The sequence below is a fragment of the Argentina anserina genome, chromosome 5 (genome assembly GCF_933775445.1).
Source record: "Argentina anserina chromosome 5, drPotAnse1.1, whole genome shotgun sequence".
In the NCBI taxonomy this organism is placed as follows: domain Eukaryota; kingdom Viridiplantae; phylum Streptophyta; class Magnoliopsida; order Rosales; family Rosaceae; genus Argentina; species Argentina anserina.
In genome coordinates this window covers 775,814-803,641 of record NC_065876.1, presented here as the reverse complement: position 1 = coordinate 803,641, position 27,828 = coordinate 775,814, and the positions used below count along the sequence as shown (strand labels likewise).

General features: G+C 38.9%; 7 protein-coding genes and 1 non-coding gene across 9 annotated transcripts; 4 read left to right on the top strand and 4 right to left on the bottom strand.

Annotated features, from left to right (window-relative positions):
* Positions 1-254: 254 nt before the first annotated feature.
* On the top strand, positions 255-1,181 carry LOC126793843 (expansin-A23-like). The gene is made up of 2 exons (XM_050520475.1): positions 255-396; positions 556-1,181. The coding sequence occupies exons 1-2, from the start codon at positions 255-257 to the stop codon at positions 1,179-1,181; spliced, it is 768 nt and encodes a 255-aa protein (XP_050376432.1).
* Positions 1,182-1,602: 421 nt separating this feature from the next.
* Positions 1,603-4,962, bottom strand: LOC126795959 (peroxisome biogenesis protein 3-2-like). Its single transcript, XM_050522687.1, has 7 exons — positions 4,653-4,962; positions 4,263-4,427; positions 3,990-4,174; positions 3,753-3,883; positions 2,722-2,849; positions 2,254-2,481; positions 1,603-2,002 (listed from the first exon to the last, which is right to left on the bottom strand). The coding sequence occupies exons 1-7, from the start codon at positions 4,664-4,666 to the stop codon at positions 1,756-1,758; spliced, it is 1,098 nt and encodes a 365-aa protein (XP_050378644.1). The 5' UTR covers positions 4,667-4,962; the 3' UTR covers positions 1,603-1,755.
* A 939-nt stretch (positions 4,963-5,901) lies between these two features.
* Positions 5,902-7,903, top strand: LOC126795963 (guanine nucleotide-binding protein subunit beta-like protein). Its single transcript, XM_050522691.1, has 2 exons — positions 5,902-6,851; positions 7,628-7,903. Exons 1-2 carry the CDS (start codon positions 5,973-5,975, stop codon positions 7,727-7,729), a joined length of 981 nt encoding a protein of 326 aa, XP_050378648.1. The 5' UTR covers positions 5,902-5,972; the 3' UTR covers positions 7,730-7,903.
* An 839-nt stretch (positions 7,904-8,742) lies between these two features.
* LOC126795944 (uncharacterized) lies at positions 8,743-14,993 on the bottom strand. Its single transcript, XM_050522672.1, has 9 exons — positions 14,585-14,993; positions 13,698-14,137; positions 13,072-13,271; positions 12,553-12,723; positions 11,370-11,684; positions 10,697-10,855; positions 10,469-10,618; positions 10,183-10,374; positions 8,743-9,689 (listed from the first exon to the last, which is right to left on the bottom strand). Exons 1-9 carry the CDS (start codon positions 14,976-14,978, stop codon positions 8,969-8,971), a joined length of 2,742 nt encoding a protein of 913 aa, XP_050378629.1. The 5' UTR covers positions 14,979-14,993; the 3' UTR covers positions 8,743-8,968.
* Positions 14,994-16,260: 1,267 nt separating this feature from the next.
* LOC126795951 (exonuclease 1) lies at positions 16,261-20,350 on the top strand. 2 transcript variants are annotated; one of them, XM_050522680.1, is made up of 12 exons: positions 16,261-16,399; positions 16,496-16,532; positions 16,643-16,804; positions 16,919-16,997; positions 17,414-17,458; positions 17,685-17,834; positions 17,969-18,083; positions 18,423-18,523; positions 18,816-18,913; positions 19,013-19,105; positions 19,215-19,450; positions 19,753-20,350. In XM_050522680.1, exons 2-12 carry the CDS (start codon positions 16,516-16,518, stop codon positions 20,283-20,285), a joined length of 1,629 nt encoding a protein of 542 aa, XP_050378637.1. In that variant the 5' UTR covers positions 16,261-16,399; positions 16,496-16,515; the 3' UTR covers positions 20,286-20,350. The 2 variants fall into 2 exon arrangements, with proteins under 2 accessions (XP_050378637.1, XP_050378636.1); XM_050522679.1 differs by having other exon boundaries at positions 16,267-16,399; positions 16,630-16,804.
* Positions 20,351-20,940: 590 nt separating this feature from the next.
* LOC126796518 (U1 spliceosomal RNA) lies at positions 20,941-21,102 on the top strand. Its single transcript, XR_007672363.1, has one exon. It is a non-coding gene; the product is annotated as a U1 spliceosomal RNA (small nuclear RNA).
* Positions 21,103-21,231: 129 nt separating this feature from the next.
* LOC126795954 (beta-glucosidase 44-like) lies at positions 21,232-23,909 on the bottom strand. The gene is made up of 11 exons (XM_050522683.1): positions 23,621-23,909; positions 23,468-23,526; positions 23,167-23,242; positions 23,013-23,084; positions 22,825-22,912; positions 22,453-22,705; positions 22,255-22,370; positions 21,947-22,170; positions 21,835-21,866; positions 21,636-21,738; positions 21,232-21,547 (listed from the first exon to the last, which is right to left on the bottom strand). The coding sequence occupies exons 1-11, from the start codon at positions 23,853-23,855 to the stop codon at positions 21,270-21,272; spliced, it is 1,536 nt and encodes a 511-aa protein (XP_050378640.1). The 5' UTR covers positions 23,856-23,909; the 3' UTR covers positions 21,232-21,269.
* Positions 23,910-24,543: 634 nt separating this feature from the next.
* Positions 24,544-27,302, bottom strand: LOC126795953 (beta-glucosidase 44-like). The gene is made up of 11 exons (XM_050522682.1): positions 26,934-27,302; positions 26,759-26,817; positions 26,562-26,637; positions 26,403-26,474; positions 26,197-26,284; positions 25,854-26,106; positions 25,645-25,760; positions 25,340-25,563; positions 25,224-25,255; positions 25,017-25,119; positions 24,544-24,931 (listed from the first exon to the last, which is right to left on the bottom strand). Exons 1-11 carry the CDS (start codon positions 27,169-27,171, stop codon positions 24,654-24,656), a joined length of 1,539 nt encoding a protein of 512 aa, XP_050378639.1. The 5' UTR covers positions 27,172-27,302; the 3' UTR covers positions 24,544-24,653.
* Positions 27,303-27,828: the final 526 nt, after the last annotated feature.

Sequence of the window (27,828 nt, the reverse complement as noted above, 5' to 3'; positions counted from 1 at the left end):
ATGGAAAAAATCAAATTCACCAGTCAGTTTTGAAGTTGTTGAGAAAGTTAAACCAGTTGAAATATATATAGCGCAGTAACTTTCAGGTCATAACTAATAGGATTCAGTCAAAATTTGAAAAATTTTCAAGCTAAATTGGTCAATCAAACTTTTCTTTAACTAATCACCGATGCTAATGCATTCTATCAGATTATAAGCGTGCGACAATGTGACTGATCTGCTCGTTCACATTTAACATTTCAGGTTAAGATAAGATGACTGGTCTTTGGTTTCTCTTCCTCACTGTGTTGTTTGTTCTCAACCTAGGCATGGCTGCAGCGGACCTTCAACGCAATCGTGGTTGGCAGCATGCTACTGCTACGTTTTACGGCGATATGAATGGTGATGAAACCTTACGTAAGTCCTTAACATCCATTATTTAGTCCACATACATATTGGCATATTGTTTTGCATGCCTTCCATATTGTAATGTAGGCTAATGACTAGGAAAACTTGAAAAGTTTACCGAATCATATACTCCACACTCATGTTTGTAGCTTGAAAATTCTATGGCAGAGGGAGCTTGTGGATATGAAAATGTTATTAACCAAGGATACGGGCTTCAAACAACAGCATTAAGCGAGGTGTTGTTCAACAAAGGACGTACCTGCGGAGCTTGTTTCCAAATAATGTGTTCAAACTCAAAATGGTGCAAAAAAGGCGCAGGCGCAATTCAGGTCACAGCTACCAACTTCTGCCCTCCAAGCCACGATCAGCAAGCTCCTTGGTGCAATGCACCTCGCAAGCACTTTGATCTATCCATGCCTATGTTCTTGAACATTGCAGAATACAAAGCAGGAATCGTTCCGGTTGTCTATCGCCGAATTAAGTGCCAGAAGAGTGGTGGCATTAAGTTTGTGTTCAAGGGAAATCAAGGTTGGTTGCTTGTGCTGGTGTACAATGTTGGTGGTTCTGGACAGGTTGTTAATGTGAAGATAAGGGGTGCACAGACTGGTTGGATACAAATGGAACGGAATTGGGGGGTAAACTGGCAGGTAGTGGGTGAAACAGTGCAGAGATTAAAGGGGCAGAGCTTGTCTTTCCAAGTTACCACAAGGGATGGTAAAAGGGTGTGGTCGGATAATGTCGCCCCGAAGGATTGGCAGTTGGGGAAGACATACGAGGGAAGGAACTTTCAGTGATCTGAATCAACACAGAATGCTGCAGTTGGGTTTAGGGTATTAGTTGCAGTTCATTATGCTGCAGTTTTTCCTGGATAATTAGGATTCTTGATCGTGGAACTAGCAATTGTAACTTGTTATCATGTGTACTAGTTTTTTGTAGTTTCTTTTTAACTCCTGAGGTTTTAGTTCAAGTAGCGTAATCCTAGATTCATTTTCCATCTCCAAGATATTCATACTTGGTGTTTATGCTGAAAGATGATAGATGGCAATATCAGGTCAGTTTATTACCCTAAACCTTTGATACTAATTTACCATGTAAGAGACAAGACTAAGATGCAACTTTATATCATGGTGCCACTGACACCAAATATATCTAATATAAGATGGTACAGTACAACAAACGATTATAGACGAGGAAGTAGTACAAAGGCAAATCACGCTGCAGTAATCCTCATCTCTATCTATTATTGCTCTTTCAAATTTTTGACTTTTGAGCACTTGAATCCCAAATGCTGAGTATATTTACTGTTGCTGCCTTGATTGTAAGGAAATAACCAATCACTTTAAAAAGGAACTAGGATCTGTTTCTAACCTAAGGGATTTGCATATGTGAGTAGATGAGAGTAAAAAAGAGCTCAACTTCTGGTACATTTAGAATGATCTGTATGAATTTGCTTGATTCTCCGAGGAGTGTGGGCCCCATCTGTGCAACTCTTGCCAGAACTTTGGCAAGGGGTGTTCCCGGCGCTAGATCTCCTCCAGATTGAGCACCCATATCCACTACCACAGTATCCACCACTGCTCTCAATGCCATCTCAGCAATAGTTCCAAATTCACCACTGCATGAGAAAACACAAGATTATAGATCATCCACTGATGCAATAAAGAAACTAGTAAGTATGTGAGATAACGGAACATGAGGGACAAGTTGTGTTCCACATTTTAAAGTTCATGAAAGAACAAGGCATTGAGTAAACCCAGAACGTCAAATCAATTTTTAATATTAGCAATACCATGCAATTATCTTTACAGTTCATTGGGTCTTTTATCATCAATAGCATTATTGCACCCCTAAAAGCCACAAACATACCTTGATATTACTGACCGTGTCTCCAACATGAGTTGTTCAAATTTGGTGACATCAGGAAGAACTGTGCTATCACTGCTGAAGGCAGTCGTTAGTTCAACCCAACGAGCATCCTCAGGCATCAAGTAGTTCACCCAGTGATGATGACTTCCAGTGCTCATGAACTTGTCAAGTATTTGCATAATAGTATCACGGAGGACAGTGGTATTGAATCGATCGGTTAACTGCTTTCTGTACATGAAAATCATCCAAGACAATTAGTAACATCTCTAAAGTTTCTAAGACTTCTAGTGCATCTTCAGGTGAAGTCCATGACTCTTTACTGTGGTGGGTACTAATGAGATTGAAGTTGTTCAATATATTCCAAGCTCACAACATTAATGTAGTTTCAACTTTCAAGTATTGAAAAACTTATTCCCAGTAGATTCAAAGCTCGGAAATTGACCACTAATATGCTACAACAAAGCTTACCCATTAAGAACTTCAGTTGCTGCTGCCTGGATATTTGAAATTAAGGCAGGCATTCCATAACTGGTGAGATAATCAGAACTTGCTAGAAACTTCTGCTGGTCATCCCTATCAATGAGTTCAGCATCCTCCTGCAAACATACATACAAAGATAACACTAATCTAAGGTTCACATCGTAGAATGCCTAATATAAGTGGTATTATTAATTAGCATATATATGACTTGGTAAAGACTGAGCTAGATAAGTACAATGATATATGAGCAGTCGGATCAGAGTTAACAGAAGTAAGAACACTTTTAGAGGCATCAATCAGGAAGTCACAACGCAATAATGATTTCGTAACAGGCATCATCCAAGACACTGACACACAGTTCAGTAATGCGGACCCTCAAGAAAAACTAACAAGAAAACCAGGTAGCTAATCACAATCACAAAAAAGCACGCCTTTTTTCAGGTGACTACACTCCATATAGGCAATGTTCCGATATATGAGAAATTTGGTAGGGACAAAAGGATGAACTATTACATATTCTTACAGAAAACATAAGGGAAAGTCTAAATATATCTCACTCACACTTCACCTCCTATACGATAACCAACACATTCTCTCTCCCAGCAACACAGCCCGGTCCTTTCCTATTCCAAAATTCTATTGGTAAGATTTTTAAACAAGCATCTCCAAAAGGTATATCTAACAACTCCATAATAACGTCAAAAATTAGACCAGATTACCACCATCCTAGTTAGTCTTTCAACACTCTAGATGTAAGTATCATAATCTCTACACTTTATAACCATGTTTCATCCTATTTCACAAGGGAGAACATATTTGATAAATTGAAAAAGGAGGAATTTAATATAAGAACATTTCAGGTGCATGGATACTAAGTAAGCATGTTCAGTTGCACCACTACTTAAGCTCAGAACATTCAGATTCATACTGCACTTCATACAATAACAGGATTCCATCAAAACCAACAAATCTCATGAACTACAGTGCATAAGTAAAATGGGATAGTAACTGGCCCTTACAACTATAAGAGAGCTTCCAAAACCACGTGCAGTATCAATGTATAAATGTCTCCCTAATATATTGACTTGAACTCTAATATATAAGCTAAGCATCGTCATCGCCCATAACGACAGCACCATTCTTGTGAAACCTGGAAAAACAAGACCCATAGAAGGTGAGCATATCAACAAGACCTCATCAGATACAAAATTGAAAGACAACATATTAATTCAGTACCAAAAAAGAAAGATTCATACTTAGAACTTTTAATCTATCCCACAATTCAAGTTTCTCCGGAGACTTCCCCCTCATTTGCATCAACCTTTCGGTGATGTAAGTAGTATCCATCTCTTCTGCTATCCGATTACTCAAATAGTGCATCGCGTGCGGCAGCGTGGTTGTATCAGCAATGCTCTGAATGCTCTCGAAATGAGCTTGCATTCTATCCATGGCAACAACAGTAGAACCCTAATAAGTAGCAAAGAACTGAAGAACCCAAAATCAGAACAACAAAACAGAAATCTACATACGTAGCCTTAAGGAGCTCATCACTGCCTTCTTGCTCGTGGGCGAGTTCGGTCTCCAAATCAGCAAGCCTTTGTCTGTGAGCATTATACAGTTTATACAGTAGATATCCACCTCCTAACACACCAGTTGTAACAAGCACCTTCCTCCTATGCCTCCTCCAAAACCCCCTAATATCACAAATGGGGCATTAGAAACTAGACTCCCACCAACAAAAGCAAATGAATTTCCACCAAACAAGCAAATCTTTATCCATAGAAACTAACTACATGTAAAGAACATGTGACTAGAACAGTTAAACTAGCAAAACAGAATCACTAGAACACTACCCAGAATCAGAAAACAGACGATTCAAAGACCCAAATGAGAACACACTGCAATTTACAGAGCCTGACCTCAAAGAAAGCATCTTTTTTTTTCTGCTAGAAGAGCCAAGACTTCATCACTGCGCCTTGCTTCAATGGAGCTTAAAGAGATAGTACCACAAGCGGAAAAACACGGTGAAGAGCTAGTGGGCTTTCCGTTTAGGGCCGGAAGCGGTGTTGGGAAACCCGCCGGGATGGAGTTTGTAACGGTGGGGGTGATTCGATTCGAGGGGGAGAGAGATAGAGATGGTCTTAAAAAGAAGAGTTTATCTGAGAATTTATGCCTCAAGGTTTAGACTTCAGAGAAGGCAAGTGGAAGTATGGGACCTTTTTAGGAGACCTGAAATTTCATGGCTCTATAGAAAGTACCGCTGTGTTTGTGTTCATAAATAATTGCCTACAAACCCATTTTGCCACTTATGTTACAATGGTTTAGACTTTTAACCGATGTAGCATATTATAAAACATTTACTTATACTATAACAAATTAAAGAGTTAGGTTACATCTAACCATGTGTGATGTGTCTCACTTCAAAAAAGATATTATTTGGCTAAACTCGATTGTATTACTATGACAACGCAGTAAAAAGTAATTAATGTTAGCGCTGTCAATTTTGTATCAAGATAAATCAGTCAACCAGTTACGAACCATGACAACCAAGCTTAGCAAGTTGATAACCAGACATGTTGGTGACAACAGTTTGGTAAGATGATGGAATGTATCATCAGAAAGACATTATATCCCACCAATATATTTAGTAATTATTAATATTTTCTATCTAAAGGGATAAGAGACTCTTTTCTGATATTTCTCCTTATCACATAGTGCATTCTTTCTCTAAACTATCCTTTTGAACCCACCAATCACCTAGATTCCCGAACACAATTCACCATTTTGCAACGGACTTGTGTCTTACGAGTTTAGCTTTGTCGAACACATGACTCCCCAATCTTTCTATCCACAAGAGTAAGTGTACCAACCGAATACCAACATATACCGAGATCATAGTATACTGAATTAGGTGAGTTAATTTTACGTACCAATTGTAATTGGTACGGTACATGGTTCCCCGCTTCGGGGTCGGTACATGAGAGGCCTGAAGGGCCATATAAATAAATAAAAAAGATAAAAGACCAACCGGCTTCAGGTGAGGCCCAGACTTTAGTACCAATTACGGGCTTTCAAGTCCAACCCGAAACCAGGCCCCAAGAAACAAAAAACCCTAATATCGTGCCCCTATTTAAGCAAACACTCGTTTTCATTTTTCCTCTCACGCCTTTTATCTCTCTGTTTTCCCCAAAACCCTAAGAGCTTCTCTCTCTTTCTGCCGCCGCCGAGCTCAAGCAGCCATGGGTTCCGAAGGCTTAGTTCTCAAGGGAACCATGAGGGCTCACACCGACATGGTCACCGCCATCGCCATCCCCATCGACAACTCCGAGATGATCGTCTCCGCCTCCCGCGACAAATCCATCATCCTCTGGCAGCTCAACAAGGACGAGAAGGCCTACGGCGTCCCCCGCCGCCGCCTGACCGGCCACTCCCACTTCGTCCAGGACGTCGTCCTCTCCTCCGACGGCCAGTTCGCCCTCTCCGGCTCCTGGGACGGCGAGCTCCGCCTCTGGGACCTCGCCCAGGGCGTCTCGGCCCGCCGCTTCGTCGGCCACACCAAGGACGTCCTCTCCGTCGCGTTCTCCATCGACAACCGTCAGATCGTCTCGGCCTCCCGCGACCGCACGATCAAGCTCTGGAACACTCTCGGCGAGTGCAAGTACACCATCCAGGAGCAGGACGGCCACAGCGACTGGGTCAGCTGCGTGAGGTTCAGCCCCAACACTCTCCAGCCGACGATCGTCTCGGCGTCGTGGGACAAGACCGTCAAGGTCTGGAACTTGACCAACTGCAAGCTGAGGAACACTCTCGAGGGCCACAATGGCTATGTGAACACCGTCGCCGTGTCGCCTGATGGCTCGCTGTGCGCCAGCGGAGGGAAAGACGGCGTCATTCTGCTGTGGGACTTGGCCGAGGGGAAGAGGCTGTACTCGCTCGACGCCGGTGCGATTATTCACGCTCTCTGCTTCAGCCCCAACAGGTACTGGCTCTGCGCTGCCACTGAGCAGAGCATTAAGATCTGGGATTTGGAGAGCAAGAGCATTGTCGAGGATTTGAAGGTCGATTTGAAGACGGAGGCTGAGAAGACTGATGATACCGGCATTGCCAACAAGAAGAAGGTATACTGGTTCCTTTTGTTGTTTGATTAGAATTTTGATGGATGGAAATTGATGGATGAAAATTGATATTGTGTTGTTTATGTGTTTATTATATTTGGTTTGAAATTGTGTGGATGTCATTATACATAATGATTTTTGTAGAGAATGGCTACTTTGAAACAATGCTGATCATTTGCATTATTGTAGACAATGCAGATTGTGATAAACTGTGTTCTGCTTTATTGTTAGTCATTGTGCTCCCAATGACAGATGATCAGAAATCAGTATTGTTTTCAATATTGTAGTTTTTGTTTGAAGTCCTAAAAGTTTATAATGTGTTGCAAGAAGTTGTCTCTTTTTTTGTTCCTAGGCACTAGGCTGCTGATCTACTGTATCAAAGAGTATAATGCTGTTAGTCGTTGTTGTTGTTGCACAATTAGTTTACGTATTGATAGCTGTACATTTGTGAAAGGGTGCTGCAAGGAAGTCCATAAGTGAAAAGAGATATAGTGAACCTTAGTACACGTTATGAAACATGTTTGGAATCCACTCTATTTCTGTGTTTGGGTAAACATTTTGAAAGGTTACCAGTCACTTCTGAAATTTCATCTCTGCTTGATTATGGATATTGTTCTCGGAATCTAGATAGTAATGGCGTGGTGGAAAGTGTGGTCTTTGTTGCTCATGAATTTCCTACATTTTCAGTTGGTTAAATTTTTTTCCATGCATGTTTGAATAGATGATGGGTCGCTATGTTTTGTTTCTGTTGGCTTAATATTTTTCTCATGTTATTGCAGGTTATCTATTGTACTAGCTTGAACTGGAGTGCCGATGGAAGCACATTGTTCAGTGGATATACTGATGGCGTCATCAGAGTTTGGGGAATTGGCCGCTACTAGAAAACTGCTTATGGAGAGATCTTTTGGTTATCTGTGTACTGTCAAAGTCTATTTAGGTTTTTGGTTGGAAATTTGGATATTTGGGATTTTATCTCTATGTTGACTATATGGCTTTAACGCCTTGCTATTTTTTGGTTTTCAATTAAGATATTATGTCAGATTTCAAGTTAAGTATCTCTTTGTATTGATGCTGAGATTGCAATCCCCTGTCATGTTCTACAATGTGGTATGATATATTGAACAACCTCAACTCTTTCTGTTGAAAGAGATCAAAGTAGAGCCATGGAATCATGTCATGACATTGAAATCTGGAGATCAATTATGGTTTGAGTAGTGGCTGCAAACCTGTAAGGCTGAAACCTAAGCAAAGGCCTTGAAGCAAGCCGACACCATATTGGAACATTTTATTGTTTGATTGATTTCTATCCTCAGTCAATAATTTCCAGCAAGCCTTCACTTAAATTTAAGGAAAAAGCTTGTGTACAATATGGTTCGCAATATAAATGAAAATTTTTAAACGTTTAAAAGTTAAATAAACTAATAAAGATCATTTCTGGAAAAACTATTGAATGACGTGCAATGTAGCTATTAGTTTGCCAAACGAAGGAAGCAAGTCGTGTCCGATCTGTCTCCCATTTATCATTAAAGCAGACCACCTTGAGCGGAATTGAGACTCATGAATGCAGGACGAATTCATGCCACGAGGAAGTGAGGCAAAATCCCAAACCAAATCTGAAAAGGAAGAAGTAATCACCACTAATACAAGTACTTTTGTGAAAAAGAAAAAAAAACACTGATAAAAATCCTGTGTATGCATTGCACTATTATCTTCCGGTATATACACGATTCCAAACTCAGACAGGCAAAAACTGTGTAAGGTACGTAGATGATTAGATGCTACCTTGCCGATGATTTGCAGAAAATTGAATAGCAATCCTTTTGAATGGTTTGTCTAATTTTGTCTAATGCAGTTCTAACTAAATTGGCTGATATCCTGTGCGTGTATCCAGATGAGTAGTTCAAATATCATCTATACATCTGAGTATCTCCTCTGCCAGATTCATGTCACTTCTTTGATCTATTATGTAAAAAACAAGCAAGCGGCATATCATCGCCCCTGTCTGCAGCATTGCTCACTTGTTCCTTCCCATATTTGACTGACATCTTGTTTAGGTACTACTCCTGCATCAGGTTCATTATGAATGACATGCTGTTTGGACGTTTGAGCATGCCTCTTCTTTAATTTCTTTTTCCCATGGAAGCAAAAACAGGATCACCAGTCTCATAATTACTCCCTGGATCAATTGCCAACACTTTGCTAATTGATTCTTCGAAGCCAAGCTGATGGCCTCTGACTGATTTTCGTCGACCAGGTACTATGGTTGGCTCATATTGCAATGAAGCTTCACGATCCTGTATACAGGGGGATAGGGAATCCTGGACAGCATGATCAGCAACTTCAAGCTTTCTCTTCTTTGATTTATGTAGAAAGTAAGAAATAGTATCATCTTCATCTGATGTTCCTATGATTCGATCTGAACAAGAATTTTCTGCTGGTTCTTTGCGTCTGTCATACTCATTACTAACAAGTACAAAGTCTCCTGTAGGTTCAGTGACTTTGTGCCTTCTGTGACATTTTTCAAGAACTTTCTTCTTCGAGGCATCATCCCCATCACATGTCTGAACCTCAGAATTACTTTTCCCAGGAATCTGGCCGTTCTTTTTATTCCTCCTGGGTCTACTATTCTTTTGTACAGGTACAACAGCCTCACAGTCCCCTGTGGGTCCATTGTCTTTGTGCCTTCTTTGACGCTGTTTGGAAACCTTCTTTTTCTTCTTCTTTGAGGCTTCATCCCCATCATATGTCTCAACATCAGAATTGCTTGTCCCAGGTTCTTCCTCGGAGCAATATTTAGCATTGTTTCTACGTCTCCTGGGTTTAACCCTCTTTAAAACTCGGCTGCATTAAAAATAAAAGCAGGCACCACAAAGATTAGAGAAAGGAATTTCCTGTTGGAATAAAGTTGTAACACTCTTCACTTATTCAATCCAAGAAATACACGAATTTAACAAAGCTTCTACAATAGGCTGTGTTTGCTTCAATATTAATAAGTGGGGGCAAATGGTTTTATGCAAGACTGAATTTCTAATTATTTGGGAATATACAAGCAAACTATAATGTCAAGGTCCAAAAAGACAGAAACTGAGAAGATGCAGTCATTTTAATTTGTTTTGAGGAAAGAGTATTGTTATATATAAATTACTGAAACTGAAGAGATTTAAAAACACAGTTGATACAAAATTGACTAACACTGGAAATTTCCAATAAAGAAACATTTGATGAATGGTCTACACAAAAATTGATGCAGTTCATTTCATAAGTCGATGAGTAGTAGTTCTAGAATCAACATATTGAGAGGAACAAGAATAACATTAGTGTTTGAACATCATACCTTAATTCTCCTGCCTTCCTAGGATAAGTTAAACTTTTCCTTGAGGTAACATCTTGTAGAAGAAAATCATTAGGGCTAAGTTCTGGACGATCTTTTTCCCGATCAACAAAGTTGCGGATGAGAGCAGTCTTACGTATTCTTTTCTCTTCTCTGCGCAAGGGCACTTCATCCGGAAACAACACCTTCCATCTCCTGATCAAATAAGAGTCAGATCAAATGTAAAAATACCCAACTGTGGGCAGCACAATGGTACATAAAAGAACTTCACATAGTCAGGACTCTATACCTCCAGCACATATTATCAGTCCGGTGAGGCACACATGCAGCAACTTTTGTCCAGCAATATCCATATTCTTCAATTGCAGCTATCAATCTTGAGTCCTCTTCTTTGGTCCATTCACCACATTTCAAAGAAGGTTCTAAAGAGTTGACATATCTGCCAACAGAAATGTATAATTAACAAAGTTCTCAATATAGTAGCATTTAAAATTCACTACAGAATACGGTAAACTACCTATCCCTGCACTGTGACTGAGTTCGGCCTGGCACAAACTGAGCTGTCTTATTCCAGTTTTTTGACCCAAAAAGCATTTGAGCAACTATCAGGCGTTTGTCTTCCTCTGTTGTCCACTTACCAACTCTTGTCCTGGTTGGATGAAGTGATTTCTTCCATCTGCATAGCATGAAAACGTACCATCACCATCAATGAGGTTAAACATGCTGCTATTTAGATAACCAATATTTAATATGAAGCAATTAAGGATATGTCAATCCATGAGTGTATAGGAAGGACCTTGAAGGGCCTAAAGTCTCAGAACAAGGTTACTAGGGGAAGACTTGGTCCATGGATCATATAGGAATAAAGCTCCAAAATACTACAGACCCAGATGAAACCAAGGTGGCTTTATTTGTCTGTGGAGCAAGAATCTTAAAATTACAACTTTAACAATTTAATGCTTAGTCGCTCATGTCATAGTATTAAAACACTTGAGCCAACTACATTGTATAAAATTCCAAGTCTATTATGACAATAATTAAGCAGGAATTATGGTTGATCTTTCTTAAATACCAATAGGATGAATGCAAATTTTTTTTATATGGTCTGAGAATACAATGTACCTCAATTTTTGGGTTCAGCAGAAAACACCTTCAGGAAGTCTAAAAATGAGATAAAAATAGCAACTAACCTATTAGAGCATTGAGGACCGGTTCGTCCATTCAATGCAGAAGCTACATACTGCCAATCACTCTCACCAAAAGCTTCTACAGCAGAAGAAAGTTTTGCATCCTCATCCTTGGTCCACTCCCGTTTCAGTATAGAAGCATTTAGGCTCCTTTGGTAGCGTGCCAAACACTGAAATGGAGTCCTGTTAGTCCCCATTGCTTCTGAGATATTACTCCAATCATTGACCCCGTTCTTCTGGACAAGATACAGAATCATCTTATCCTCATCTGTAGTCCATGGTCCGTGATTGATCAAGGGATCCTCCCAGTTCAACCACCTGCAAGATGTCATCACACACATGAAGTATCCATGTGAGCATGATTAGTACTTCCTCAAAAAAAAAAAAAATTGTTAGCATGATTAGTATGATCTGACAGGCAGAAGTTAATGAAAGCATCACATCTATCCTTGATGGAAATCACCACAGATGCACTCAACAGCACTGTATTGATTAATTTCATAGTCAAAACGACTCAAAACTATGGGTCCCACCTTTATGACACATGCTGAACTTTTTAATCAATTCGAACAATGGTAAAAGCGTCTCTGAGGAAGACCTCACAGAGGTCTGAAATCTCGCTTCATGGAAGAATACACATGCTTCAAGACAATCAAGAGAAACAAAAAACACAAATCAAGTACTGCACATATTGACACATGAAACAAAATGAAAATCCCATCTCACAAACTGCCAATGGGTGTATTAAGTAGTGACAATTCCCATATGTTGAGCTTATCATGAACACTTGTTTCATTGTTCTTTGACTTAGAAGAAGGTTATTATTTGGGTCAAGAAAAAATTACAGTTAATTTCAATAAGCCAAATGAAATTACCGTTCAAACTTTAAAAATATGACTTATTCATGTGAAAAGTTGGATGCAGCTGATCTGCCAATCCCCTATATTTTTACAAGTATGTTACATTTCAGCATTGAAACTACATCTTATGACTATTTTTACAAATAACGGAAGACAGATACATAAAGCAAAAAAAAAAAAAGTGTAATATGTTGGAGTTAGATTAGTGGGTTGCCAACATTTTGAAATTGATCGTTTTATTTGTTTGAAACTTATAAATATAAAAAGAAATATCTCCATTAAAAATGTAATGCCATGAGAGGTGAACCATCACAGAAAAATCATACCTTGCTTCACATTCTCCACCAGAGCGACCCGGAACGTACATGGAAGCCAACTGCTCCCAGTTAACCTTAGGCAGGAACTCTTTGATGCTATATGGGGTAATGTCTAGATCCTTAATCGAAGCCAAAATGCTATCAATGTCATTCGGGTCTCCACAAGGTGTCTCAGAATAACTGTGAAGGATAAATGAAGTCAGCGAGCATGTTTAGGAAACACTGTGGAGTAATGTACATCACTAAAGTCTAGGTAAGCTAGACAAAAAGGGATATTATACCATTCTAATCTCTTTTAAAACATCAAATGAATCCGGTTGGAATTATACACAACCATAAATTTCAAAGATAAATAGCTGCTACTGCTAGGTATTGAATAAAAGGGATTTGTGCCAAGTGCTAAAAACTTACATAGCCTATTATATGTAGGTTTATTCCGAACTTTCACCAATCCCAATTCGTTTCAGAAAGCACCTTAAAATGTTAATGTGACATGACTTCATACATGATGAAAAGGAGTGAAGATACCTTGATTCATCCATAGAAGATTGAAGAACCATTTCCTGATATTGCTGTCTTATTCCCTTTTGAAGATCTTTCTTTTCTACCTCTGACCAATTTTTTGAATCTATTGGCAGTGGAAATCTTGACGATGCCTTTCTGTAATCAGCAACATGTAAGTTTTCTTCTGGGCCGTAGGACATAACTTTGGTAGCTCTGTCATGTGCCTGTATGAACAATAAGTTTAATGGACATTACAAGGAAGCCATCATATATCAACTTCAAAAGGCAAGAAGAAAAAGACAATTTCATGTGAAATATCCTATAGACTGTCATGAAAACTAACAATCCCAGTGAAGGACAAAATTACAACTGTCACATTTGCGTCGTCTTTTCTAGGATAAAGTTATCTTATATGCTGTACAATGGAAGTTTGAAACCAATAACTTAAATGAATAAATAGCAGCCAGGATGAACAATAACTTGACATTTCAACAATCAAGAGGCTTGGAATGGATAGTTCCACTGATTCTTATTTATTCAAATGTGAATTTTTAAATTTTTTCTACCCTCAACCAAGCATTTATTCATAAATGCTAAGAGTAGCTGATGCTTACTCGTAAAAAAAAACAAAAATCAAAAGTAAAACTCACCTTTGAGTTAGCCCTTGGCTTTTTTGTTAAAATTAACTGGACACGAGGATCCTTCTTTTGGGACAGTGCCTCTCCTGTCCGTCTCTTGCAATGAGCTTGAAAGTCTCTAAGGATTTTGACGCGCTGCTTCAGCTTGTTGTTTTCCTCAATTTTAGCTTGGATTTGTATCAGCTTACTTCGAAGAAACTTCTGACAGGACCTATTCTTATTAATAGCATCCAAAAAAGCCAGTGCAGACTTTGGGAACTCTGAACTTTTGATTGGCGACTTACAAGAATCTGACTGATTCCACTCAATGGAAGTTGACGGCTGTCCCTCTTCATTATCAGTGACCATAGAACGAAACCTCTCATGAGCATCAGTCCCAGATACTTCATTGCAAGTTTCGTCAACTGATTTGCAGGAAGAATCAATCTGATCAGCACTTTTCTCCTGGGTATCTAAAAGATAATAAACTAAGATCCTTGCGGTGAAATACAGAAATTCAATGCAGTGATATAGAAAACAGTACAGCCAATAATTACATCCATACTCAAGTAGAAATAATGTCACCCAATCCTTTCATTAGCACACTAACTATTATCAATAGATTGGAGCTTTGTGCTCATAAAAACAGCGATTCATGTAGAAACATACACCGGGATCATACACGATACGCATTTTCAATGTACCGTACCAGTTACCATCTCACTCCTAAACCTAAAATAGCTAAAGTTGTCATATAATCCAAACGTTTTAAGTGACCCTCAATCAATGAACAAAAGGTGAAAAGCTTTAGCTGAATCCTAATTCTTCAATTTCTGCTAACAGAACTGACCTAATTGTAGTCACTCCACAATTTTAATTAGCATACACAAATGCATTAACAGAGATTATGTAAGGCTTACCGTTCTCATAGGCAGCAAAGCGTTTGCGAATGGCGAGCAGCGTCTGGTAGTCGTCCTCCTCCTCGTCGGAGGCGGAAGGCGGCAGCAAAGTACAGAGCGGCTTCAGCGAGAGAGGCTTCTTCAGAGAAGCGTCGGAGAATTGGCTCTTGATTTTGCGGAGGAGCTCGAGGTCGTCGTCGAAATCGGAGTCGGAATTGGGAGCGGAGGAGGAGGGGCCGGCTTCTTCGTCGTCTTCGCCGTCGGATTTGGCGATGACGTCGTCGGGGTCTTTGCCGGTGAGCATGCAGGCGCGGCGGATGGCCTCCATATCGTCGTGGAAGCCGTCATCACCATTGTCGTCATCGTCTTCGTCATCGTAGTAGGAGAATTCGTCGTTATCGGCGAGAGCAGACATTGGCTTTACGACGGAGGAGAGAGAGAGAGAGAGAGAGAGAGAGAGAGAGAGAGAGAGAGAGAGAGAGAGAGAGAGGGCGCCAAGATTGTGGCGGAGTTTGAAGCGGCTCTTCAGACTAAAAACGCAGGGAAGCGAGTAATTCAGCCAAGCGGTTCGGGTTTGGTTTCGGGTTTGGACTTTGGACCTTCCCCATTGGGTTTTGAGGCCCAATATCTGTGTTAACACCAAAAAAGCTCTTGAAATTATTTATGTTACTCGTTATCATGGCAATTAGTGTTCACCAGCACACAACAACAACAACAACAACAATAACAACGACAATAAATTTTCACTCAAAATCGTGAAAATATACTCATATTAAATTTCAAACAGTTTACGAACATATGATGCTTAAGAAATAGTAGAATCACTACGAACACTTCTTTTATCATATTTATAAGGCTGAAACTGGTAAAATCATAAAAGAATAATTTGTTTGAGAATTCAGCGTCCCATTCTCAAGTCATACTACAAGTGTATAAAACAAGATTTTTTTAAAAAATAACAATGCTATTTTTGCGGTTCTTGTTACGGGACCCTTTGAGAGTCGGAAGTCTCTTTAGATCTTACTAGGTTAACTCCTCCGAGTATGATGGCTCTAGTGATATAATAAGTAAGTAGTCTCACATTTGGCTCTGGTGTATTTTCATTGATGGTCTGTAGCATTGAGTTAGATATGTTTTTTCTTATTTGACTCGCATGATTTCGTTGTTTCGAAACCCTAGAGAGTGTTCCAAGTTCATGTTACTTCCTATTTGTTCTATATATGATAAAAATCGTCGATTCTAAAAAAAACAATAATGTTGACAAGGTTTTAATGTTTTATCGTGATATACATTAATAAAGTTTATCATTTTCACTTTACACAATTACATACTTCACGTTTCAATATTCACAAGTTAACACCTCAGAATACGTGAATTCATACAAAAAGACTTTCTTGTTTCTTATTGGCATTGATAAGCTCTCTGTATGACCTTCATAATTTGATCTTGGGAATTTTATTTTCTTACTTTTATGACAAAAAAGAAAAAGAAAAATTAAATGAAAATGTGTGCCGCACGCGCGTGGACAAGAGCGTTCACCGCATCGTCACCCGCGGGAATTTCAACTCAATTTGGCGGTAAAAGGACAGTCAATATCACCAAAATGCAACGTGGCAATCTCCCATTTGCTTTTTTTCCCGCCATTTTCTCAAACATTAAGCCCCTCTCATTTCCTTCCTCATTTCATCAATTGGAAACAAAATTAGAAATCCAGAGAACCCAAAAACCCTAGAAACTGAAAAAACCCAAACAGGCAAAATGGGCATCAAAGATCTCCTCAGATTCATCAAACCTTACATTCAAATCATTCATATCAGGAAATACGCCGGCAAACGTGTAAGTTTCCATCCCAAAGTTTCGATTTTTATTCTTATCAATTCATCTTTAAATTGGGTTAGATTGAATTTTGGGTTTTGTGAATTGATTTTGCAGGTGGGTATTGATGCCTATTCATGGCTTCACAAAGGAGGTACTAAAGTTTTGACCTTTACTTCTTTGGTTTTTGCTTCAGTTGGGTAATGAGATTTTGATTACAAATTTTGTTTCTTTTCAAATTTGTTTGGCAGCGTATTCATGTAGTTTGGAGCTGTGTATGAATTCGAATAGCGAAAGGAAGCTGAAGTACATTGACTATTTTATGCACCGGATACATATGCTTCAGCACCATGAGATAACCCCAGTGGTGGTTTTTGATGGTGGCAATGTACCATGTAAGGCTGCCACTGGGGATGAACGCCACAGGCAAGTTTGTTTAGTTTTTTTTTCTCGTACATTAGCGATTGTATTCCGCCTACTTGTTCAGTTTTGTGAAACAGGTGTTTGTGTTATTAATTCGCAATATTATCATTGATACAGGAGAAGGCAGAAATTTCATGATTTGGCAATGGAAAAAGTTGATGAAGGAAATGTTAGAGCCGCCACCGAGCTCTTTCAGGTATGTAGTACATGTTATTCAGCAGTTATACTTCCTAGTACATTATATGTCAGTAGCTCAGTATATATGAGTAGCTCTAGTGTTCCTCTAGCCAAGTTCAATCTAGGAATTTCTGTGACATTTGGTGTGAGTGGCATAACTTGAAGTTATGCATTACTTCTCATCCATTTTGGTATTCGTTGTTTGGTTTTGAAGATTACAGTAATTGGACCAGTTCTCCTGAATCCCTGAGTTATATACTTCTCGACTTATAATGAGTGCTGCATCACTTGAACATAAAAAGTTGTTTATGTGTTGTCAATTCATGACTATATGGAAAGCATGTTACGATATCAAATGTGGTTGAGTTTACTATAGGATACTATTTCCTGCCTATTGTTTATCTGATATGTAATGTGTTTGTTCATCATTTGTAGAGGGCAGTGAGTGTAACTCCATCTATGGCACATGAGCTTATAAAGGTAATTACTTTCTACTTATCTAGGTATACTTCTTACTTTCTGTAAAGTTTGAATTCAATTTTCATGTCACTGCCTTTTGATTCAGTACTTGTGAAATCAAACCTCATCCTAAGTTATTTACTTGATGCCTTTCTGGTCATTATGTTTGTATTATCAGAGCTCATAGCCTTTTTATTTATCTTTGACCCAGAGTCCAAAAGTAATTTGTCCACTGTTGGCCTTCCAGGTTTTGAGAGCAGAGAACATTGAATTTGTTGTAGCTCCATATGAGGCTGATGCACAGCTAGCATACCTGGCCAGTCTTGAAGCAGATAAGGGCGGAATCGCGGCAGTCATCACTGAAGATAGTGATCTAGTGGCATATGGCTGCCAAGCTGTAAGATCTTCCTTGAAAATCTAATATGGTGCTCATGGAGGTCTACTCTCTCTTTTTTTCTTACTTCATTTTTATCACATATTATTGAACTTGCTGGTGTTTTGTTTGTCTTGATTTGCGTTGGTTGCAAACAGATAATCTTTAAGATGGACCAATTTGGCAATGGTGATGAGTTACTGCTGGACAATATTCTTAAACAAGTGGACCGTACTCCTTCCTTCCAAAATTTTGACCTTGAATTATTTACAGGTTAGTTCAATGTCATGCTAAACCTTTTTCTATATGATTGTGTTTTCAGTGACAAATTTCTATGAGCTATGGTGTGGTCACCCACAAATCATCAATCTGAAAAGCTACAAGTTGTTACAACATAACCTACCTTAGTATAACGAACTTCAATGTCTCAATTGGCATCGGGCATTGTGTTCTCTTGATACAGGATTGTCCTTTTTTCCTCACAAATCTTGCCTCAGAGCTCTTTTTACTTCTGTAAACATGCTTTTTATTTCATGACGATACAATATATCTCACCAGCTCAAGTATGCATTTTCAATGCACAATCCAGTTTATTATTTGGCCTTGGTGCAGGTATGTGTGTCTTGGCTGGCTGTGATTTCCTTCCATCTGTTCCTGGAATTGGGATTGGTAAAGCTTATGCCTTGGTTTCTAAGTATCAAAACTTAGATCGCGTAAGTATGCTCTCTGATTCTTAACACTGTTTTGTCAGAAATATTGAAGAGTATAGCATGTCTGAAACAACAAAGGAGGCATGCTTATGACCTATACACTCCATTTGCAACTTTTATTAACCATAAACTTAATCAGGATGTGTCAACTTACTATACGGATTTCTGTATTGTGCATTTACTCACGCATCACGTTCTTGAATGTGTATTGCATCTCAGCAGGAGAGCTTTTATTTAGGGCAGAAGATGTAACTTGTTTGTAAGCCTTATACACCGTCTGTTGCATGTTTTGCAGGCTTTATCAGTTTTGAAATTACAGAAGGGCAATCAAATGCCTGAAGATTACCCCAAATCTTTCAGAGAAGCAGCTGCAGTTTTCCAGCATGCTCAAGTGTGAGTAATATGAAGATTGCTTTAGTAACAAGGCTTCACAGTTTTGGTGTTCTTTTGGTTACTTATTTCTGGTACCTAATTATTCATACAATCATACAGATACGACTCTGACAAGAAAATTGTCAAGCATCTGAGACCCATACCACACGAACTTGTGGAGTCCCTTGATGGAGAACTTGATTTCCTTGGACCGTATCTTTTGTTATATATCTCTTTCTGTTTCGAGGTTAAATCATTCTTACCTAACAAGTTCGCCTGTTTAATATCTTCATTTGTTTTCCTTGACCATAAATTGAACTAGAGATATCCCTTCATCAATAGCCATTGCAATTGCTGAAGGAAAACTGGACCCCATAAGTATGGAGGCCTTTGATCATTTCCCCAGTTCAAGTTCTAAACATCGTTCAGCTCCCATTAAGAGTCAAATTACTCACCACTTTCAAAGATCTGAGACTGCTATTGTATCTGCACAAGTCAGTAGCTTTGTGGCCTTCTCTTCCAATAAAATCAGAAAACAAGATAGTACCATGTCTACAGGCAAGTTTCTGCTGTGTCCTCCTCACATAAATTATGTTTGAAGGCTTTTGCACATCATGACTTCTCTTTTTTACTCAAATTCTGAAGTCTGTATATGCCACACACAAACACTGAAATTGTATACATGTCTTTATGCTTTACATTAGATGTATTACAGTACAAATGGACAACCAAATATATCCACATACAAGTTCTTACATACGTGTAGCATCTAACTTATGCCTAAAGTAGTTAAACCTGTTCATAACCAATGTGTAAGTTGCTTAATGCATGTCTTACAGCAGTGAAATTTTTCTGTACAGAAAATCAGAATCCAGTTTCTGATGAAAAGAAATATTTGAAGGAAGCTACAGCACTTGGAAAGCTAATTGTTCCTTCTACAAAGAATGAAATGGTGGAAAGTACCACAGTGCCCATCAATGTCCCGTTGAAGGTTCGTGCCAGCAATCCTTTCAAGAAAATGAAACAGGAAACCAAATCAGATCAAATAGGTAGCAACACTAAGCAAGTTTCAATTGCTAGTGAGGTAGAAATATTGGATAACTTGTGTGCCTCTACCAGTAACATATCATCAATAGTTCTTGTTGATAGCCCTAGAAAAAGAAAAAACGATATTCACTTAGATGACATAGAGAGCGATAGTAGTCAGGAACAAGTTTCTGTGGTGACAAGTACACAGTTAGAAACTTCAGGCGTTGTGACTTCTGAATCGCAGGAGAGTGTAAATTCAAAGCTATCCAAGCAAAAGAGGATGGTGAAAAATGACAAGTTGAAGAGTAACAGCTGTTCAACAAATAAAAAAGGCAGTATCTTGAATTTCTTTTCACCTGTATGATTTATACGTTTTTGAAAAATTTATATTTGAGTTCTCTTAATTTCTTTTCTGAGACTTCTAGCTACTTTGTTTGAGTTGAATCTTAGTTCACTTGAGTGAAGATTTTCTAGAATAGTCCATTGGGAAGGCTGATTCCAAGCTAATCATTGGTTTTTATATGTTAATTAATATCGACAACACAGTGACAAGTTTGAGAAGCTGCTCCTGACCAACCAAAACTAAGAACAGCAAACTAATGTTGAACCAAGGAACTGTTCAATCCACTTTGACAGTTCTTCATTATGGTATCGCATAACCAGGGACTTAAAACAACAAAAGAGTTGCATGTTCAAAGGTAAATTAGGTTTCCCAGAATCGGGCATATATATGTATGTTTTTTTTTTTCCTTCAGGTCTCAACATGTATCGTGCTACTGAGTAACTTTCATTTCTGACCGGAACAGAAATAGAAGATGGCACCGGTCCTATTGCAATGGGATGATGGACGCTCTTCAATGTTTAAGCTAAACACAGTTTTGTCCTTTCTCTTTTCCTTGTTTTAGTTAACCCCGAGCTTTGTCCTTGTTAAAACCAAAGTTCCAGACTCCCACATTGAGCATTGAGGGAAAGCAAGTGCTGAATAGCCCTATAAACCACACAGCAAGCAGCAGCATTACTCACTTACCTGGACGGGGTTAATGGGTGATCAAGAAGACCTATAGCCTAGGCTTGTGACCTCCATTGCACTACGGAGGGGTGCTTGCCTATGGTCTCCCCAATGTGAGAGAGCCAACGTCATAATTTGTTACAGGAGGGGCCTGCGTTCGCGCGGCCCCTCGCAATTCTAGTACAACATTTTCAGTGCATTGTGGCTGTGTGTTTTCATCTGTAGAACCAAAAACAATAGGGTAGGACTCTACTATGTTGGTGCTCAACTGCTTATTGTTACCATTTTTTCTCTTCTTAGCATAAACTAAACTCTTAAAAGCTTTAACAGTTGACAATCTTAATGCTTCTTTTTGGTCAGAAGTTTCTTGAACCAGGAGGCAGACATCTTTGGGTATCTCTTGAGGGTGGTGAAGTCAACATAGACTATGCCAAACCTTGAGGTGTAACCCAATCTCCATTCGAAGTTGTCGAGCAATGACCAAGCAAAGTATCCTACCACATTGGCTCCCTCATCGACTGCCTTCTTCAGTTGCTCCAAATAGCTTCTGTAGAAGTTGATCCTATTGGTGTCGTGCGATGCCTCTTGAAGCGTCTGGTTTCCGGGGTTATCCATGCCTACAAATCAAGCAACATAAATTGTTGAAACTGCTGAAAAGTATATACAACGTACTGAAGAGAAGAGGAGAAGGCTTTTGTATAGTACCATTTTCGGATATCATCACAGGCGGATTCCCATAATGCTCTTTTATGTACGTTGCACACTTGTACATACCCCATGGTACTTGGTAGAGCCAAGAAGAATACGCCTGCAAAATGCTCAAATTATGATCATACATCAACAACTCTAGTGAATTAAGGATTTTGAAGTGAAAGCAAATTATGTATGATTGGATTGTGGTTACCCTAGGACCGATAGGCACTCCATTCTTCTCAACTGCAAAATTCATGACATACAGATGAGTAATGACTTATTTATGTAAAAAAATTCTTAGATGAGTGAGGTGAACATCTTACAAGCAAATCCTGCATTCCAGTCATTTTGGTACCCGAAGGCATTTGGTTTCGTTTTGTTCTGATGTGGATCATATATGTAATAAGCTGAGTACTGGTTGATGCCTACATAATCCATTGAGCCCTTCACCATCTTAACCTCCTCTTTCGTAAACTTTGGTAGCCTACTGCCAACAATATTTTGGATTGTTTTTGGATACTCCCCGTATACAATCGGATGAATGAACCTATTGAAAAGCCAATCGAACATATAAATTATAGATTCTGTAATAAATGTCTAAATTGCATCAAAAGACTGAAATATTAATTACCATCCAACATGGAAGTCTCTTGCTCTTTGAGCTGCATATCTGTCAGCCTTTGATCCGGTAAGTGGCTCATACCAGTTAAAATCCAAGAGAATACCAATCTTCCCTTTCTGTGTTTTCTGATATATGCACATACTTCAGCATCAGCTAATCAATAACACATTTTCTTTTCTCATGAATTGTCAATCCATATTCCCTCACCTGATACTTTTCCCGGTATCTCTGAACAGCAGTTGCATGTGACAAAATCAAATGATGTGCTGCAATGTAAGGCTCAGTTCCTGAGTTCCCAGCTGTGCAATTTCCATAAGCTTTGGAGCACCGTGCAGGAGGATTCAGTCCATTGTCATAGCCAAGAGCAGCCACCACTCTAGGCTCATTGAATGTAAACCAGTTCTTGACTCTATCTCCAAATGTCTTGAAGCAAAATTCCGCGTAATCCGCATAATCCTTACTGTCAGCAGTTATAAGCACTTCTTAAAATTCCACTACTATTTATAAGGTGTTGTGAAACTAATCCAAAGCAAAGTACTTGCATCATTTTTTTTTCTCTTGAAATATTAAAGTACTTACACCACTTGGTCACTTAACAATCCAAGATATTTTTGTTCAAGTGCGAGGGGAAGATCATAGTGATACAAATTTGCATAAGGAGTAATGCCTGCAGAACAAGCATATGTAACAATCAAATCAAGCAATACTGGAAGCACATTGATAGCAATATCAACATTTTCTGTTTTCTGCATGCAGCATTACTTTACCTCTTTTGAGCAAGTAGTTAATTAACCGGTTGTAATATGCAACTCCTTTCCAGTTCACTTTCCCAGTACCATCTATATAAGTTGAACAAGGCATAAAAGAACTCGATCAGAGCAAGTAAAGAAAAATAAATTGAAAACTCAAGTGATGAGTTACCTGGGAAGATTCTAGACCAAGATATTGAGAACCGATACGCATCAAAATTTAAGTTCTGCATCATATCAATGTCTTCCTGTAACAACAAAACCAGACATTCACTTTCTCAACCTGAGAAAGATACACCACAAGCCAGAAGAAGGCAAAACATGTATGTACAGGATTTCAGAATACATGTACTTCTCAAATGTTGCAATTCAAATCATACTTCTATTATCTAGAGTACATGATGTTCTGTAACACTCAAAACGACCTGCATATCGAGAACACAATAAAATTTTCAACGTAAAACAGAACTTACTTTGTAACGGTGATACTGGTCCACTGTAACATCTGCTGTATCATTATTTGCAATATTTCCTATGTCCAACAGAGCACAAATATAAATTAAATCCCACACTGAATAAATAGTGACTTTGAACAGTGGTCTAATTGCAACAAAAGGAGTTTATACCTGGGATTTTAACAAAGGGATCCCAAATGCTAGGTCCACGACCGTCCTTGTTGGCCATGCCTTCTACTTGATAAGCAGACGTAGCTGTTCCGAACAGAAACCCCTTCGGAAAACCAGCTCTAAGTCCACCCTCGACCTCAGGGAACGAAGCTCCATTGTGCTCTGCTGCACCAGCAACGTACTGGATCACACCAATAAGATTGAGCAACAAGACCAACAATGCTGTAGTTCTCATCCTCAAGCTGAAAAGCTACAGAAAACAAGAAGAGGATAGAGAGAGAGAGAGAGAGGAAAGTATGGTTACTCTGTTTTATAGATAATTAAAAAGATGACAGTTCTATATAAGGAATATACGTTTCATAAAGGAAGCATACAAAAACGAATTGGCGTTAAAGGTCACATCTACCCTGGTCCATGTTTGGGGGGCTACATGGGGCCATCAACCTTCAATCATTCATTCACGCATGCGCTAACTTGTTTTCATCATCTTCTTCTAAGAAATGGCATCCAATTCTACAATGTCACTCTTGCAGTTCTTTAACTGGTGATTGGGTTCTTTTTTTTCATATACATATAGCTTGCTAGGAATTAAGAACACGAAACTTGATGAGAATTGTAACTTGGAACCAAAAGTTGAGCAACTGATCAGTTGCAACATACGAATGATACGATGTATAGGTTTGGTGGAATGCTCGTTTTCAACACTTTAGATATAAACATGGCCCAAAATGGCCAACAATTGTGTACTGTTCTGCCTAAAAGCGCCAGCTCCTTTATTTGTTTAGACTTTAAATATGCGTCTCTCTTTTATTGGTGTCTAATAGTTAGGATTTCGAATCTGCAACAATTGTACGTTTACGTGTGTAGGATAATTAGATTACAGGATTTCAAATCTTATTTAGTATGAATTGATAGGGACAATGCAATACGAATATACGATGGATGCTGCTTGTCATGTATTGTTATCATAATTAGCAGCAAAGATAAACCAGTCTTATTATCAGTACTACCAAGAGCTTGACATGAAGTTCATCTACTGCTTCTTTTTGGCAAGAAGTTTCTTGAACCAATAGGCAGACATCTTTGGGTATCTCTTGAGGGTGGTGAAGTCAACATAGACTATGCCAAACCTTGAGGTGTAACCCAATCTCCACTCGAAGTTGTCGAGCAATGACCAAGCAAAGTAGCCTACCACATTGGCTCCCTCATCAACTGCCTTCTTCAGTTGCTCCAGATAGCTTCTGTAGTAGTGGATCCTATTGGTGTCGTGCAATGCCTTCGGAAGCGTCTGGTTTCCAGGGTTGTCCATGCCTACAAACCAAACAACATGAATGGATGAACTGCTAAAAATGAATTTAATTAGTAAACAGGAGAAGGCTCTTGAAGAGAGCCGTACCATTTTCAGATAAAATCACAGGGGGGTTCCCATAATTCTCTTTTATATACGTCAAACACTTGTACAAACCCCATGGTACTTGGTAGAGCCAAGAAGAATATGCCTGCAGAAAATGCTCAAATATTTATGATCATGCATCAAATCAAAAGGACTGAAGTAAAGGCTTTGAAGTGAAAGCAATTTATGTAAGATTGAATTGTGATTTACCCTAGGACCGATAGGCACTCCATTCTTCTCATCTACAAAATTCATGACAGATACAGATGAGTAATGACCATGTTATTTAAGTAAAATTTCTTGGATGAGGGAGGATAAAATCTTACAAGCAAATCCTGCATTCCAGTCATTTTGGTATCCCAATGCATTTGGTTTTGTTTTGTTTTGATGTGGATCATACATGTAATAAGCTGTATACTGGTTGATGCCTACAAAATCCATTGAGCCCTTCACCATCTTAACCTCCTCTGTCGTAAACTTTGGTAGTCTATTGCCAACAATATTTTGGATTGTTTTCGGATACTCCCCGTATACAATTGGATGAATGAACCTATTGAAAAGCCAGTCCGACGATATAAGTTGTAAATTCTTGAACAAATGTCTAAATTGCATCAAAAGACTGAGAGATTACCATCCAACATGAAAGTCTCTTGCCCTTTGAGCTGCATATCTGTCGGCCTTTGATCTGGTAAGAGGCTCATACCAAACAAAATCCAAGAGTATACCAATCTTTCCCTTTTGTGTTTTCTGATTAAGTAATGCACGAATTTCAGCATAACAAAGGCAAAACACTTTTTTCTTACTCATGAATCAAACTGTGGCCAATACAGCCTCCCTCACCTGATACTTATCGCGGTATCTCTGAACTGCAGCTGCATGTGATAAAATCAGATGATGTGCAGCAATGTAAGGCTCAGTTCCTGAATTCCCAGCCGTGCAATTTCCATATGCTTTGGAGCACCTTCCCGGAGCAAAGAATCCATTGTCATAGCCAAGAGCAGCCACCACTCTAGGCTCATTGAATGTCATCCAGTTCTTAACTCTGTCTCCATATGTCTTAAAGCAAAAATCCGCAAAGTCCGCAAAATCTTTCCTGTCAAACTTGTAGTACAATATCAAAATCTACTAATCTAGTCTAACAAGTAAAAACATTGTGTCAAACTTCAGAATCTTAGGTACTTACACAACTCTGTCACTTAACAATCCCAGATACTTCTTCTCAAGTGCAAGAGGAAGATCATAGTGATATAAGTTTGCATAGGGAGTAATGCCTACACAGTATGAACCAACAATCAAACAATGTCATTATTATGCATACTGTACAAATACTTCTACAGTTCTACTACATATTGTATCAGAAAAATGTTCATAGGCTTAACCACATTTTACCTCTTTTAAGCAAGTAGTTAATTAGCCGATCGTAGTATGCCACTCCTTTCCAATTCACTTTCCCAGTACCATCTACATAGATTCAAGAGTATTTGGAATCCAGGTTGAGAAAATAGATAAATGATAATGAATTTAAACACGGCAATATATAATCATTACCTGGAAATATTCTGGACCATGATATTGAGAACCGATAGGCATCAAAGTTAAGGTTTGCCAGGATATCAATATCTTCCTATCACAACAGAACCAGATTGTTAATCAAATATTCAACCTGAGAAAGATCAATGACCTCGACCATTTAAATGCTAAATATATAATTATATATATATGTAACTTAAGAAGAAAAACATTACTTTGTAACGGTGATATTGGTCAACTGTAACATCTCCAGTAGCATTATTTGCAACAATCCCTATAACCAAACAAAAAGAATCACCTTAAGTAAGAACCAAGAACTAACACAAAAGGCAAATTAAGCATTATTGGGATCAAAACTCAGGGCAACAATGGCACTAGAATTAGTTTCACCTGGGATTTTAACGAAGGTATCCCAAATGCTAGGTCCACGACCTTCCTTGTTAGCCATGCCTTCCACCTGATAAGCAGACGTCGCCGTTCCGAACACAAACCCTTTCGGAAAACCAGCTCTCAGTCCACCCTCAGCCTGAGAGAACGGAACTTCATTGTGCTCAGCTGCACCGGCAACGTCCTGGATCACAACAACAAGGCTAAGCAAGAAGAGCACTAGCACGGGTGAAGTTCTCATCTTGAAGCTGCAGCAAATAAGAGAGAGAGGACTAATGGTGCTACTGTGTTGAGCTAGAGTCAGTGAGAAGAGTGTGTTTATAGATAAGAAGATGACAGGGACTAGCCGTCTAGGTAGACTCGAGTATCAGAGGAAAGGTACAAAAATGGAAAGATGGAGTGGCATCGAGTCCATGCCAAGCTCACACTTGGTCGGTAAGTTGGTCCTTCCCTGCGGGCTGCGGCCTACATGGGACCAGCCACTTCCAATCATGCATGCGTGAGCTTAATTGTTCCTTCTTTGTTATATGCAAATGGCATATATTTCTACACAATGACTGGTGATTAATGGTGGAATCATATATGCTTGGGTTTGCATTTGCTTGTCATAAACTCATAATGTGTTATGTGACTCCAAATTTATGCTAATTTTTCCATTATATATATATATATATATATATATATATATACTTTATACATCGAATGGATATCGATACTACTTTAAATCAATACATATTCGATACGAGCATATTTTCACCGTTGGAGCTAATCCTAAGAATAAGAAACACACTAACTGGAAAGTTCTTGATAACACACTCCCCTTTTCTTTTGGCTTTGGAACATAAGGTCATTTGGATTCAAGGTTTCAATCACTAACCAACGTACACTTTAAATAAGG

Coding starts and splice junctions, on each gene's coding strand:
- LOC126793843 (XM_050520475.1), top strand. CDS start 255: ATGACTGGTCTTTGGTTTCTCTTCCTCACTGTGTTGTTTGTTCTCAAC. Junction 397..555: donor GAATGGTGATGAAACCTTAC/GTAAGTCCTTAA, acceptor ATTCTATGGCAG/AGGGAGCTTGTGGATATGAA.
- LOC126795959 (XM_050522687.1), bottom strand. Junction 3,884..3,989: donor GGATAGATTAAAAGTTCTAA/GTATGAATCTTT, acceptor TTGTTTTTCCAG/GTTTCACAAGAATGGTGCTG. Junction 2,482..2,721: donor GCAACTGAAGTTCTTAATGG/GTAAGCTTTGTT, acceptor TTTCATGTACAG/AAAGCAGTTAACCGATCGAT.
- LOC126795963 (XM_050522691.1), top strand. CDS start 5,973: ATGGGTTCCGAAGGCTTAGTTCTCAAGGGAACCATGAGGGCTCACACC. Junction 6,852..7,627: donor GCATTGCCAACAAGAAGAAG/GTATACTGGTTC, acceptor ATGTTATTGCAG/GTTATCTATTGTACTAGCTT.
- LOC126795944 (XM_050522672.1), bottom strand. CDS start 14,978: ATGTCTGCTCTCGCCGATAACGACGAATTCTCCTACTACGATGACGAA. Junction 13,272..13,697: donor AGCCAAGGGCTAACTCAAAG/GTGAGTTTTACT, acceptor TTGTTCATACAG/GCACATGACAGAGCTACCAA. Junction 9,690..10,182: donor AGGAAGGCAGGAGAATTAAG/GTATGATGTTCA, acceptor TTTTTAATGCAG/CCGAGTTTTAAAGAGGGTTA.
- LOC126795951 (XM_050522679.1), top strand. CDS start 16,322: ATGGGCATCAAAGATCTCCTCAGATTCATCAAACCTTACATTCAAATC. Junction 16,998..17,413: donor CCGCCACCGAGCTCTTTCAG/GTATGTAGTACA, acceptor CATCATTTGTAG/AGGGCAGTGAGTGTAACTCC. Junction 18,084..18,422: donor TGACCTTGAATTATTTACAG/GTTAGTTCAATG, acceptor GCCTTGGTGCAG/GTATGTGTGTCTTGGCTGGC.
- LOC126795954 (XM_050522683.1), bottom strand. CDS start 23,855: ATGAGAACTACAGCATTGTTGGTCTTGTTGCTCAATCTTATTGGTGTG. Junction 22,371..22,452: donor GATACCGGGAAAAGTATCAG/GTGAGGGAATAT, acceptor TGCATATATCAG/AAAACACAGAAAGGGAAGAT. Junction 22,171..22,254: donor AGAGACTTCCATGTTGGATG/GTAATTAATATT, acceptor GCTTTTCAATAG/GTTCATTCATCCGATTGTAT.
- LOC126795953 (XM_050522682.1), bottom strand. CDS start 27,171: ATGAGAACTTCACCCGTGCTAGTGCTCTTCTTGCTTAGCCTTGTTGTT. Junction 25,564..25,644: donor AGAGACTTTCATGTTGGATG/GTAATCTCTCAG, acceptor GCTTTTCAATAG/GTTCATTCATCCAATTGTAT. Junction 24,932..25,016: donor TGTGATTTTATCTGAAAATG/GTACGGCTCTCT, acceptor TTTGGTTTGTAG/GCATGGACAACCCTGGAAAC.